We start from the raw sequence: 13762 nt of genomic DNA, 5'->3' as shown, positions 1-13762 counted from the left end.
CGACACTGATTAAGGATAACCTTAGGAGAAAGGTGGAAATGATGGAAAATAACATGCGGTTGAATAATCTTAGATTTTTGAACTTTTCAAAGATTCCTTCTTTATCAGCAAAAGAAGTTTTGAAAAAGTACTTTTGTGAAGTTCTTAATGTTTCAAATGATGCCTTTCCCCCTTTTTCTAAAATATACTATTTGCCAACACCAAAAAATTTTGAAGAACAACATCCATTAGAACAACAAGGCCAAGGTGATCAGATGGATCTAACAACATTATTGGAATCCTCAATGAGGGAGGTAGCTATTTCAGCTACCCTATTAGCGACGGTGGTTTTATCACCGGACAAAAATTGGATATTACAGCTTTATTTCAAGAATAGACATAAAGAATTTCTTGGACATAAAGTTCAAATATTTCCGGACGTGACAAGGGAATCTCAGAAACAAAGGAAAGGATTCTTGCTTCTTAAGCTTGGGGTCACTGCAATGGGGGCATTATTTCTTTTACGATATCCTTGCAAATGTATTGTAAAGTATAAGTCTTGCAACTATATTTTCTTTGAGCCCTCTCAGTTGACAGGATTTCTCTCTAGGAAGCGCCTTGAAGGGGAAAAAGAAAAACTTAATGCATAAATTTACTCTTGTTTCACTCTCAACTAACCGCCTAATTTGTAATTTGAATCTATCTTTTTTCTTTAAATAGTTTTTCTCACTCAGGAAGCACCTTGGATCCTCAAATTTTGGGACTTTAATTTGATTGAGTAAATAGTAATTTAGTTATATTAAATGTTATTTCTTTTGTTAAGCTATTATGTTGACTTAATCATATTCTGTACAAGAAGTTTATTCTTGATAATTTGTTTAAAATATAAACAAAGAATATTTACAGCAGAATAGTCCAGAAAGTTAGAAAGCGAATGGATCATCAGGAGATGGTGAAAACATGCTCCTTGTCTAGAAGATGAACTTGTTGGTCCATCCATGGACATGGTTACTCAAAAAATTGTCAGCTCATGAAACCAGATGGGACACTCTCGTCAAGCCTGAGAAGAAGCCTCCTCCTTCCAGTTTTTTACCATTCTCTGGGTGAAGAAGAACTTCCTTACGTTTGTACGGAATCTATCCCCTTTTAATTTTAGAGAGTGCCCTCTTGTTCTCTCTACCTTGGAGAGTATGAACAACCTGTCTTTATCTACTAAGTCTATTCCCTTCATTATCTTGAATGTTTCGATCATGTCCCCTCTCAGTCTCTTCTTTTGAAGGGAGAAGAGGCCCAGTTTCTCTAATCTCTCACTGTACGACAACTCCTCCAGCCCCTTAACCATTTTAGTCGCTCTTCTCTGGACCCTTTCGAGTAGTACTGTGTCCTTCATGTTCAGCGACCAGTACTGGACGCAGTATTCCAGGTGAGAGTGTACCATGGCCCAGTACAACGGCACGATAACATTCTCCGATCTGTTCGTGATCCCCTTCTTAATCATTCCTAGCATTCTGTTCGCCCTTTTCGCCGCCGCCACACATTACGCAGATGGTTTCATTGACTTGTCGACCAGTATTCCCAAGTCTCTTTCCTGAGGGGACTCTCCAAGTACCACCCTGGACATCCTTTATTTGTGCATGAGATTTTTATTACTGACATGCATCAATTTACACTTATCCACGTTGAACCTCATTTGCCATGTTGATGCCCATTTATCGAGCTTGGTTATGTCACGTTGCAGATCTTAGCAATCCCCTCGCATCCTCACTACTCTGAATAACTTTGTATCGGCTGTAAATTTAATCACCTCACTCGTACCAATGTCCAGGTCGTTTATAAAGATGTTGAAGAGCACGGGTCCAAGCACCAAGCCCTGCGGCACCCCACTGGTGATGCTCTTCCAGTCCGAGTAGTGTCCATTTACCCCCACTCTCTGTTTCCTATGCTTCATCCAGTTTTTAATCCACGTATTTCACTCTCAATTCCATGGCTTACAATTTTTTGAAGTAGTTGTTCATGTGGAACCTTGTCAAACGCCTTATGAAAATCCAGATATACAATGTCAATTGGGTCGCCCTTGTCTATCTGCCTGTTTAATCCCTCAAAGAAGTGAAGCAAGTCCATCAAATACGATCTGCCTTTGTGAAACCGTGCTGACTGGTCCTCTTCAGCCCGTGTCCGTCAAGGTGATCAATGATGCGGTCCTTTATCAGCGCTTCTACCATCTTTCCCGGTACCGAGGTCAAACTCACTGGTCTGTAGTTTCCCGGATCCCCCCTCGAACCTTTCTTGAAGATCAGCGTAACATTTACCACCTTCCAGTCTTCCGGAATCTTTCCCAAATTGATCGACAGATTGGCTATTAGTTGAAGCAGTTCAGCTATAATCCCTTTCAGGTCCTTGATGACCCTCGGATGGATGCCATCCGGTCCCGAGGATTTATCGCTCTTTTGCCTATCAATCTGCCTGCATACCTCTTCTAGACTGACTGACAACCCTGTCAGTTTCCCTTCTTCGTTTCCAACATATAGTCTGATGGGTTCCGGTATGCTGTGTATATCCTCTTCGGTAAATACAGACGCAAAAAATGTGTTCAGTTTGTCAGCAATTTCTTTGTCTTCCTTTAGCACTCCCTTTATTCCTTGGTCATCCAAAGGTCCCACCGCTTCCTTCGCGGGTCGTTTCCCCTTAATTTAGCGAAAGAACGGTTTGAAGTTTTTCTCCTCCATAGCTATTTTTTCCTCATAGTCTCTTTTGACCCCTTTCACCACCTTGTGGCACTTGCGTTCATGTTGTTTGTACTTATTCCAGTTTTCATCTGTTTTTGACCTTTTCTATTCCTTAAACAAAGTTTTCTTGTCTCTGATTGCTTCCTTCACCTCTACAGTGAGCCACGCCGGTTCTTTGTTCTTTTTCCTCTTGGATCTTTTGTTGATACGTGGTATATGTAGATTTTACGCCTTGGTGACTGTGTCCTTAAAAAGGGACCAAGCTTGCTCTAGCATTTTTACAGTGCTTATCCTCTTCTTAATCTTCTTTCCCACCATGAATCTCATCCCTTCGTAATTTTCATTCCGGAGTTCAGCGCCATGGCCATCATTCTGGACTGATGTTTCTCCCCTACATCCAGGTCGAAGCAGATCATATTGTGATCGCTGCTTCCTAGCATCCATTCTACATCTACACTTTGTGCCGGTCCTCACAGTCCGTTCAGAATTAAGTCCAGAATTGCATTACCTTTTTTATTTTTCTTGACAAGTTGTTCCAGGAAGCAATCGCCTACAGCATCCAGGAACTTGGTCTCCCTAGCACAGCCAGAGGTGCCTAAGTTCCAGTCTATCCCCTTATAGTTGAAGTCACCCTTGATAACTGCTTTGCCTCCCTTGCAGTTGTGTTTAATCTCGTCTGTCATTTCTCCATCAATTTCTTTGGACTGCCCTGGGGGTCGGTAGTAGATGCTTATCTTCGTTTCCAGTCCATTTTTCCTGGAATTTTGACCCATAGAGGTTCTAACTTATCCGTCAGGCTCTCTCCTGTTGTGTCAGGAGGCCCAGAAAATCTGGACTTGGGCAACAGCTCGCAACCTTTTCTTAAAGGCTGTCTACATTCAAAGAGAGAAGAATTCCCTAGCAGACAACCTCAGCAGAATTCTTTAGCCTCACAAATGGACTCTCAATTCAGTAACTCTGCAGTCCGACTTTGCTCAATGGGGCATTCCACAAGTGGACTTGTATGCTGCTCTTTACAATCATCAGCTGCCTCAGTTTTGCTCCAGGCTTTACTCTCCTCTCCATCTGTAAGCTGATGCCTTTCTCCTGGATTGGACGGGTCTCTTTCTATATGCATTCCCTCCCATTCCTCTCATGTTGAGGACTCTGTTTAAACTCAAATGAGAGGTAGCCACCATGATCCTCATTGCTCCGAGGTGGCCCAGTCAACATTGGTTCTCCCTTCTACTTCAGCTCAGCTCCAGGGAACTAATACCTCTTCCGGTTTTTCCTACTCTGCTTATTCAGCGACAGGAGTCACTTCTACATTCCAACCTACAATCATTACACCTGATGGCTTGGTTTCTCTCGGCCTGAATTCTTCTGAATTACATCTTTCTCAGCCTGTTCGACATTATTGATGCCACTCAACAATGTTATCAACAAAAGTCTTCTTCATCATCACGACCCAACTTCCTTGGCAGTGGAATTGGTGTTAGATTATTTACTTTATTTATCTGACTCTGGTCTTAAGACTACATCTATCAGAGTCCATCTCAGTGCTATTACAGCTTTTCACATGCCAATCGAGGGAAAACCTCTTACTGCTCATCCTTTGGTCTCCAGGTACATGAAAGGACTTTTCGATGTTAAACCACCTCTCAAGCCTCAGCCTGTCATCTGGGACTTAACGTGGTTCTTTCCAGTTTGATGAAGCCACCATTTGAACCAATGGCCACAGCTCATCTAAACTAAACTAAACTAAACCTTAAGTTTATATACCGCATCATCTCCACGGATGTTGTGGAGCTCGGCACGGTTTACAAGAACTTAAATTAAATTTCTCACCTGGAAAGTTATCTTTCTTATTGCTCTCACCTCTGCCAGGAGGGTCAGTGAATTACAAGCCTAAGTGGCAGATCCACCCTTCACAGTTTTTCATCGTGACAAAGTGGTTCTGTGCGCGCATCCAAAGTTTCTTCCGAAAGTTGTCACGGAGTTTCATCTCAATCAGTCAATTGTTCTACCAGTATTTTTCCCTAAGCCTCATTCTTATTCAGGAGAAACCGCTTTGCATACTTTGGACTGTAAATGTGCTTTGGCCTATTAAATCGACAGGACAAAGCCTCATCGTACTTCTCCCCAACTTTTCATCTCTTTTGATTCAAACAAGTTGGGGCATCCTGTTACCAAGAGATCGATTTCCAACTGGCTGCCTGTATCTCGTTCTGTTATGATCAGACTGAACTGGCACTGGAGAGTAGTGTCGCAGCTCACAAAATTAGAGTTTTGGCAGCTTCTGTGGCTTTCCTCAGATCTACTCCCATTGAGGAAATCTGTAAAGCTGCCACCTGGTCCTCAGTTCATACATTCACTTCTCACTATTGTTTGGAGTTCTTCAGATGGGATGAGCACTTCGGCCAATCTGTATTACAGAATTTATTTTCCTAAGGCCAACACTCCCACCATTCCCTTCTTGTTAGCTTGGAGGTCACACATACGTGAGAATATGCTGCCTGCTTGTCCTGGGATAAAGCACAGTTACTTACCTTAACAGGTGTTATCCAGGGACAGCAGGCAGATATTCTCACAACCTACCGACTTCCCCAGGTTGGCTTCTTAGCTGGCTTATCTTAACTGAGGGACCGCGTGCCTATGTCGGGCGGGAAGGTACTTGTACATGCGCGGTGCAGGCTATCGCAAACTCTCTAAAAACTTAGTGGCGATGCACTTTTAAGTGGTCCGTACTGGGGCTCCGTCGGTGACGTCACCCATACGTGAAAATATGCTGCCTGCTGTCCCTGGATAATACCTGTTACGGTAAATAATTGTGCTGTACATCACCACCACAGTGTTCTCAAACCTTTCCAGAGTCTATCGAGACTCAACAATAGGTTTTATCCAAACCAGTGTTTAGCCTACAATAACTTTTTTTTATTATTCTACTCTTCTTATTTGTTTTTGTGGCTAAGTCCTTCTATACTTAAGAACAGCGAGCATGGAATTTAATGAAGATTCATGATTTTAGTAGAGAAAAATATTGGTTTAAAATTTAGGCTTTCAAGAGGATTTCTGTAATAAATATTTTATACAATGTAGCCATTTTTGTTAATGTTGCATAGTATTTGTGTGGAAAATGTTAACATTACATACTATAACAGTTTTTTTGTTTCCCCTTGTCTAAAATTTTATCATAACAGATCTTCAAGACGGTGTTACCACCTCATACTCACAGGGTGCAAGACCAAAAGAGAACTCATTAAGCGGTTTGAGGCTCAACACTTCATCAGTCAATCATGTACCTTCTGAACATCCCTCATCATTTACTAGAGACTCACACAGAGGCTCTTCAAGATCTATGTCCACAGCTAGAGAGATGGATTCCACTCAAAGGAACACACCATTAGCTTTCACCCATATTACAAATAGAGGTGAGGCATTTCCCCTAAACACTTCATCTTCTCAACAAAGATCAGGAAATGAACTACCATCTGACACAGAAGGAAGGCGTACAAGCAGGCAAATATTATCTCGCTTGGCGTCTAGTATGTCTTCTACTTTTTTTTCACGGAGATCCAGCCAAGATTCTTTAAATATGAGAACGTTGGAATCTGAAGATTCATACTCTGTCCCAAGAGTTCAGTCATCCACAGCATCTGTTAGTGCGTCAGCTGCTGATGTTATGGACAATAGATCTTCTGAACCTTTTCAGGGATTTGGATTTCTTAGACGACGCAGGGGGGGTTTATCAGCCGATTCCCAAAACTTGGCCACTGATTCAGATGCTGAAAGGTACAGACAGGATGGATATAGGACCCCAAGCACCTGGTTATCATCATCTTTTAGAAACAGATGTACACCATTATTTTCTAGGAGGAGAAGAGAAGGAAGAGATGAATCTGCAAGACAATCTTCTGTTTCTGATGTATCTTCTACATCTCAGCAATTCAGAAGTGATTCTAGAGGAGAATCTCCTGTAGAAGCACTAAGGAGAAATTCTAGTACAACAGCTGCCAATGCATCACCAATGCCTGTAGAATCTGTTAATAGTACCGGTACTACTGCTGCTGCCATATTAGATTCCTCTCACAGTAGAAGAAATTCAGGGATTTCAGGGATTCTACCAAGTTCACTTTTCCGATTTGCAGTGCCCCATGGAAATGGGAGCTCTGGATCGGACAATGTCATGATAACAGTAGATATTGTCCCCTCACTAAGAGCTCTAACTGATGAACAAGAGAGTGACCAGGATCACAAACATTCAAGAGATCCTGAAAAGATCAAGAAAATACAAGAAAGGTAACTTTTGGTGCATATTTAAGTGTAAAAATTATGGTTCTGTAAATTCTAACATCAATACTTGGAAAATTTAAAATACAGTATTGTAGAGTTGTCAGAAATACCCTGCTAAAATTGTGTGGGCAGTTTAGATTTATTTTTGTTAATACTTTCTCTGTTAGCCGACATGACTTTTTTTTTCTTAGGGACCTTTGTTTTCAGTGAAAATAAATGTATTGATTTATATTGGTTTCATTGAAAATAGATTTATTTTATTTTATAAATCTTTATTAATTTTCCATTCAAAATCAGTGCTTTTAAAGTATACATGCAACTGGCTTCAAGATAGCACTACATTTGATCAAATAGATTTATAAAAATGGCAATTAATATGTGTGACACAGTCCAAATTTGCAAAAGCATATTTTTCCCAACTGCAGTCCTATAGTTTTGGCCAATCACGAGAAGACATGGGATTAAAGTTAATGCATGATTACAAGTGTCTAGGAACCACGCAAAGCTAAGTTAGTAGTCTCTGGTCCAACATAAAAATGCTGCATTTTAATTATGAGAATTTCATAAAATATTTTTCCACATAAATAAAACATGTTTACATGCAGAAAATAGCTGTCTAAAAATCACACATGGTCGTACACTTGTGAAAAGTGCAATGCGATAAGTGTATAAGGGCTAGATTCATGAACCTGCCCGATCAGGCTCGAACTGGGCAGGTCCGATGAATTCACGAAGCCCCATTATGCAAATGGGGCGATCGGAGGACTGTCCCCATCTGCCTTCCCAGATCACTTGATAGTGAAGGATTCCAAATCTTCAGAAACTATATTTTTGTGTTTAAGGAAGCCACGAGCATCTCTTGCCTTCCAAACATACAGTGCGTGTAGTTGGTACCTCCATTTCCAGTATTCAGGAGGTGTTTTGTGTCCAGTATTGCAAAATGCACTTCCTTACCAAGAGACTCATTTTTCTGAACTATAAGGTGCCTCCTTTATTGTAACCTTGAAAGGACCCAGGTCTGTCCAGTAATAATTGGGTCAGTGAACCCTCAATGTGCATTGTTAGAATAACATTCATAAAATGTTAGACCTTATTCCAGAATTCTTCAATAACAGGGTATCCCCAGAAAGAATGGTAGAAGCACTGTCATAAGAACATAAGAAATGCCTCCGCTGGGTCAGACCTGAGGTCCATCGCGCCCAGCAGTCCGCTCACGCGGCGGCCCATTAGGTCCAGGACCTGTGCAGTAATCTTTTATCTATACCACTCTATCCCCTTTTCCAGCAGGAAATTGTCCAATCCTTTCTTAAACCCCAGTACCGTTCGCTGCCCTATAACGTCCTCTGGAAGCGCATTCCAGGTGTCCACCACACGTTGGGTAAAGAAGAACTTCCTAGCATTCGTTTTGAATCTGTCCCCTTTCAACTTTTCCGAATGCCCTCTTGTTTTTTTATGTTCTGAAAGTTTGAAGAATATGTCCCTCTCTACTCTCTCTATGCCCTTCATGATTTTGTAAGTCTCTATCATATCCCCTCTAAGTCTTCTCTTCTCCAGGGAAAAGAGACCCAGTTTCTCCAATCTCTCAGCATATGAAAGGCTTTCCATCCCCTTTATCAGTCGTGTCGCTCTCCTCTGAACTCTCTCGAGTAACACCATATCCTTCTTAAGGTATGGTGACCAATACTGGACGCAGTACTCAAGATGCGGACGCACCATTGCCCGGTACAGCGGCAGGATAACTTCTTTCGTTCTTGTTGTAATACCCTTCTTGATTATCCCCAGCATTTTATTCGCTCTCTTGGCGGCCGCTGCGCACTGTGCCGTCGGCTTCATTGTCATGTCCACCATTACCCCCAAGTCCCTTTCTTGGGTACTCTCATTCAATAACATCCCTCCCATCGTATAGCCGTGCCTCGGGTTTCTGATTCCCACATGCAGTACTTTACATTTCTCAACATTGAACTTCATCTGCCATCTCTCTGCCCATTCTCCCAATTTGTCCAAGTCCCTTTGCAATTTTTCACAGTCCTCCTTTGTCCGAGCTCCACTAAATAGTTTGCTGTCGTCCGCAAATTTTATTATCTCACCATACAAAGTGGAGAGGACGCCCCCCCCCCACCTGTAGAGATGTTGAGTGAAATTCAACACTAAAATAACACCCCTTGTAACTTGCGCTGGAAATAAAACCTGGTATCCCTTTAATGTTGTTCAACAAATTCCAATCACCCAGTTTCCCCCAATTCCTGCTCCAATCTGCATTTCAACCTGTATACCATTGTATACAGGGCTGTGTGTATTCCCCAGATGGAGAGAACAAACTCTGAAATCCCATTAAAAAAGGTCATGACAAGAGCATCTTTGCTGAGGCTATTCACATAATGTTTCAATTGACAGTATGCAAATTGATCTCCCCATCGGACTCACACATTGCTGTAGCATGTTAACAGATAGATACAATAATAATAATAATTTATTTCTTATATACCACCAAAGCCGTAGAAGTTTGAGGCGGTTTACAATAAAGAAGGGCTGGACAATCAGCGAATGGGTACAATCAGAGAAAGGGTACAATCAGCAAATACAATCGGTGAATGGGAACAATCTGCAAAATAGATACAATTAATAGATGTGAGCAAGGGAGCTGGTACAATATAAGGGGTCAAGAGTAAGGTGAGCGGGAAGGAAGGAGAAAAGGAGATCTAGGGGGCAAGGGTAGGGTAGGGGTCATGGGCTACAAATCGGTTAAATAGATTAGTTTTTAATAATTTTCTGCAGTTTAGGTAGGATGAGGAGCGCGAGAAAATATTGCACAGCAAGTCATTTAGATGACCTGCTTGGAAGGCTAGAGTTCTGTTCAGGTGTCTTTTGTAACAGCAGGCCTTTAGAGTTGGATGGCTGAAGAGATGAGCTTTGCGAGTGGGTCTGGATGGACGATCCATGGTAAAGTGGGGGACCATGTATAAGCGGGCCGAACCATGGATGGATTTGTAGCAGAGGCAAGCAAACTTGAACAGCACTCTTGCCTCCAGGGGTAGCCAGTGGAGTTTTTGGTAGTAGGGAGTTATGTGTTCCCATTTTTTCAACCCAAAGATCAGTCGAATTCCTGAATTTTGGATGATACGTAGTCTTTGAATAGTTTTTTTTTTTAAGGAACCCAGGTAGATAATGTTGCAGGGATCTCCTTGCATCCAAGATATATTCTAGTAAAGTAATACCTTGTGTGGTCTGGTGGATAAAAGCTAATTTGTCTAAATCGGGCTCAGACACCACAAATTCCCTCGGATAGTAAACTGATCCATATTAGTGGACCCCTCCCAATTTGCACACAAGTGTCTTTCTCGCATCCCTCTATGAGCACAAAATAATACTGTTACCCAGGCAAGAAGGCAACAACCTCGCTAAATTAGTACCAGAGAATTGGTGTTATGGTGTATAATATGCCTATGTCTTCAACGCCTATGTTCTCTCCAGGATGGATTACTGTAACTCCCTATTTAACGGAATGGCCAAAAAAGATCTCAAACGCCTCCAGCGCGTACAAAACGCAGCAATCCACCTCCTACACAACCTCAACTACCATTAACCTATCTCTCCAGCCCTCTGCACAGAGCACTGGCTCCTGATTAACCAGCGCTGTGCTTTCAAGGCCCTGGTAATAGCACATAAAAGAATCTACGCCACCACCCCAGCATACATAGAATCCAAGCTAACCCTGTACACCCACACCCGCCTCCTCCGCTCTGAAATGGAGAAATGCATATGTATCCCCCCAGGAAGGTCTCTCCTGTCAGAAACCACCCGCAAACGCTCCTACAGCCACTTTATCCCCCATCTCTGGAACCAACTCCCCCCACAAATCAGACTACAGAACTCTCTGACCTTCCGGAAAGCAGTAAAGACCCTCCTCTTCAACTGAAATTATAATTGCAAACTACCCCTTGACCCCCTTATATTCCCCCTCCTTTCTGCACTCTCCTATACTTAAGTTGTTGTATAGACTTTGAACTGTCTAAAATGTATTTAAGTTGCTGTATAGTCTTGTACTGTCCAAAATGTTTTCCATTGTGAATGTTGGCTTGTAACCCGTTCTGAGCTATTGAGAGGACGGAATAGAAATCGAAATAAATAAATAAATACGCCTCTTGAAAAGTCATTGGTGTATAACATTGTTGATGAAATATCCAGTCATATTAAGTGGCACAGCAAACACACAAGATCATAAAGTTTTAAATTTGGTAAGCCTAAACTGCCCCCTCCCCCAACTCCAATTTCCTAGTATATATCACAACTGCATCTTGGACTGCTTTTTAGTCCAACAAAATCTAGAATGTACCTGATTTGATATATATCAGATCTTTTAGTAAGAAGCATATTGGCAAGGTTTGTAACATATAGAACCAGCGATAAAAGACAACCATACAATTAAAGTAATATGTGCCCCCGTCCTAATGAAAGGGGCAAATCTTCTAACTCATTAGCTGCTTAAGTTTTCTCAAACATGGTATTCACATTATGGGTATATAGCTGAGATGTACAGAGGGACATAGGAACATAAGAAAAGCCTTACTGGGACAGACCAATGATCAAGCCCACTAACCTGTTCTCACGGTGGCCAATCCAGGTCACTTGTACCTGGCAAAATTTCAGAGTAGCAACATTCCATGCTACCGATCCAGGGCAAGCAGTGGCTTCCCCCATATGTTAATAACAACATAAGAACATAAGCAGTGCCTCTGCTGGGTCAGACCTGAGGTCCATCGTACCCAGCAGTCCGCTCACGCGGCGGCCCAACAGGTCCAGGACCTGTGCAGTAATCTTCTATCTATACCCCTCTATCCCCTTTTCCAGCAGGAAATTGTCCAATCCTTTCTTGAACCCCAGTACTGTACTCTGCCCTATTATGCTCTCTGGAAGCGCATTCCAGGTGTCCACCACACGTTTGGTAAAGAAGAACTTCCTAGCATTCATTTTGAATCTGTCCCCTTTCAACTTTTCTAAATGCCCTCTTATTCTTTTATTATTCGAACAAGAGGGCCTTCGACAAAGTACCACACGAAAGACTGCTTAAGAAGATATGGAACCACGGGGTGCAAGGAGAGGTTCACCGATGGATCAAAAACTGGCTGGCAAACAGGAAGCAGAGGGTTGGTGTAAAGGGCCATTACTCAGACTGGAAATGGGTCACGAGCGGAGTTCCGCAGGGGTCGGTGCTGGGACCGCTCCTGTTCAATATGTACATAAACGACCTAGAGGCGGGAACAAAATGTGAGGTCATTAAATTTGCAGATGACACCAAACTATACAGCAGGGTTAAAACCACGGAAGACTGCGAGGATCTACAAAAGGATCTAATGACACTGGAAGAGTGGGCCAAAAAATGGCAAATGAGCTTCAACATAGGGAAATGCAAGGTCATGCATGTGGGGAAAAAGAACCCGATGTTCACTTACAAAATGGGGGGATCACTACTAGGGGTCAGTAACCTTGAAAGAGACCTGGGAGTGATGGTAGACGCAATACTGAAGGCGTCGGCGCAGTGCACCGCCACCTCAAGGAAAGCAAACAAAATGTTAGGTATCTTAAGAAGGGTATCACGACCAGGACGAAGGAAGTCATCCTGCCACTGTATCGTGCAATGGTGCGGCCGCATCTGGAGTACTGTGTCCAGTACTGGTCGCCGTACCTCAAGAAGGACATGGCAGTACTTGAGGGAGTCCAGAGAAGAGCAACTAAGCTGATAAAGGGTATGGAAAATCTCTCATATGCTGACAGATTGAAACAGCTAGGGCTTTTCTCCCTGGAGAAGCGGAGACTTAGAGGAGACATGATAGAAACCTTCAAGATCCTGAAGGGCATAGAAAAAGTAGACAGGGACAGATTTTTCAAATTATGGGGAACCACAAGTACAAGGGGGCACTCGGAGAAATTGAAAGGGGACAGGTTTAGAACAAATGTTAGGAAGTTCTTTTTCACCCAGAGGGTGGTGGATACATGGAACGCGCTTCCAGAGGCTGTGGTAGACAGGAGCACGTTACAGGGCTTCAAAGAAGCTTTGGATAGGTTCCTAGAAGACAAAGGGATTGAGGGGTATAGATAGGTGTAGAGGTAGGCTTTAGGGATAGGAGAAGAGGTAAGTATAGGGATAGGAATGGAGATAGGTTATAGAGCTAGTCAGGGACTAGCTGCTCAGGCAATGGGCCTGATGGGCCGCCTGCGGGAGCGGACCACTGGGCGAGATGGACCTCTGGTCTGCCTCAGCGGAGGCAACTTCTTATGTTCTTATCTTGATATCTTCCAGGAGAAAAGCACACGAGTCCTGAAGCCCCACTCTGTTTTCAGTGTAGCCTGCTTTTAGCCTCAGACAGGCATGTTTCTGTAGAAGAGTGTCTAATGACATTCAAGCAAGACGAAGCAATACAAATCTATGGCTTCAGAGAGAGAGAGGGAGTGTCTATACAGGTTTACTCTTAACAAAGTCAGAGCCAAACTAGTGGTAGTGCGGGTTGCACTCAGGTAGGTGGTGGTTTTTGTTCTGCCTTGTTAATTCTATGTTGCATTTGTTAATGAGTTATGTTTTCTTGAAGAGCAGATCGAATATGTGATTGGGGAGTTTAATCGTGCTGCTCCTTGTTTCTCCTCTTTCAGGGTTATCTTTATTTTGGTACAAACTGAGGAGAGAGGGCAGTGCCCGTAGTTGAAAATGTAGATACCTTCTGTATTCATCACGGGTGAACTTACACTACCCACAGGTTTCAGACTCGTGTACTTTTCTACTGGAAAGAAGA

General features: G+C 42.7%; 1 protein-coding gene across 1 annotated transcript in view; it reads left to right on the top strand.

Moving 5' to 3' along the window:
* MARCHF7 (membrane associated ring-CH-type finger 7) overlaps positions 1-13762 on the top strand; it is a 171302-nt gene that overhangs the window by 103719 nt on the left and 53821 nt on the right. The window contains exon 6 of the mRNA XM_033945076.1: positions 5885-6983. Within this exon, the coding sequence (XP_033800967.1) occupies positions 5885-6983 (1099 nt within the window). The remainder of the gene's footprint in view (positions 1-5884; positions 6984-13762) is intronic.

The sequence above is a fragment of the Geotrypetes seraphini genome, chromosome 5 (genome assembly GCF_902459505.1).
Source record: "Geotrypetes seraphini chromosome 5, aGeoSer1.1, whole genome shotgun sequence".
Taxonomy (NCBI): Eukaryota; Metazoa; Chordata; class Amphibia; order Gymnophiona; family Dermophiidae; genus Geotrypetes; species Geotrypetes seraphini.
The sequence above is the reverse complement of the archived record's forward strand: the minus strand, read 5'-3'. Positions and strand labels throughout refer to the sequence as shown.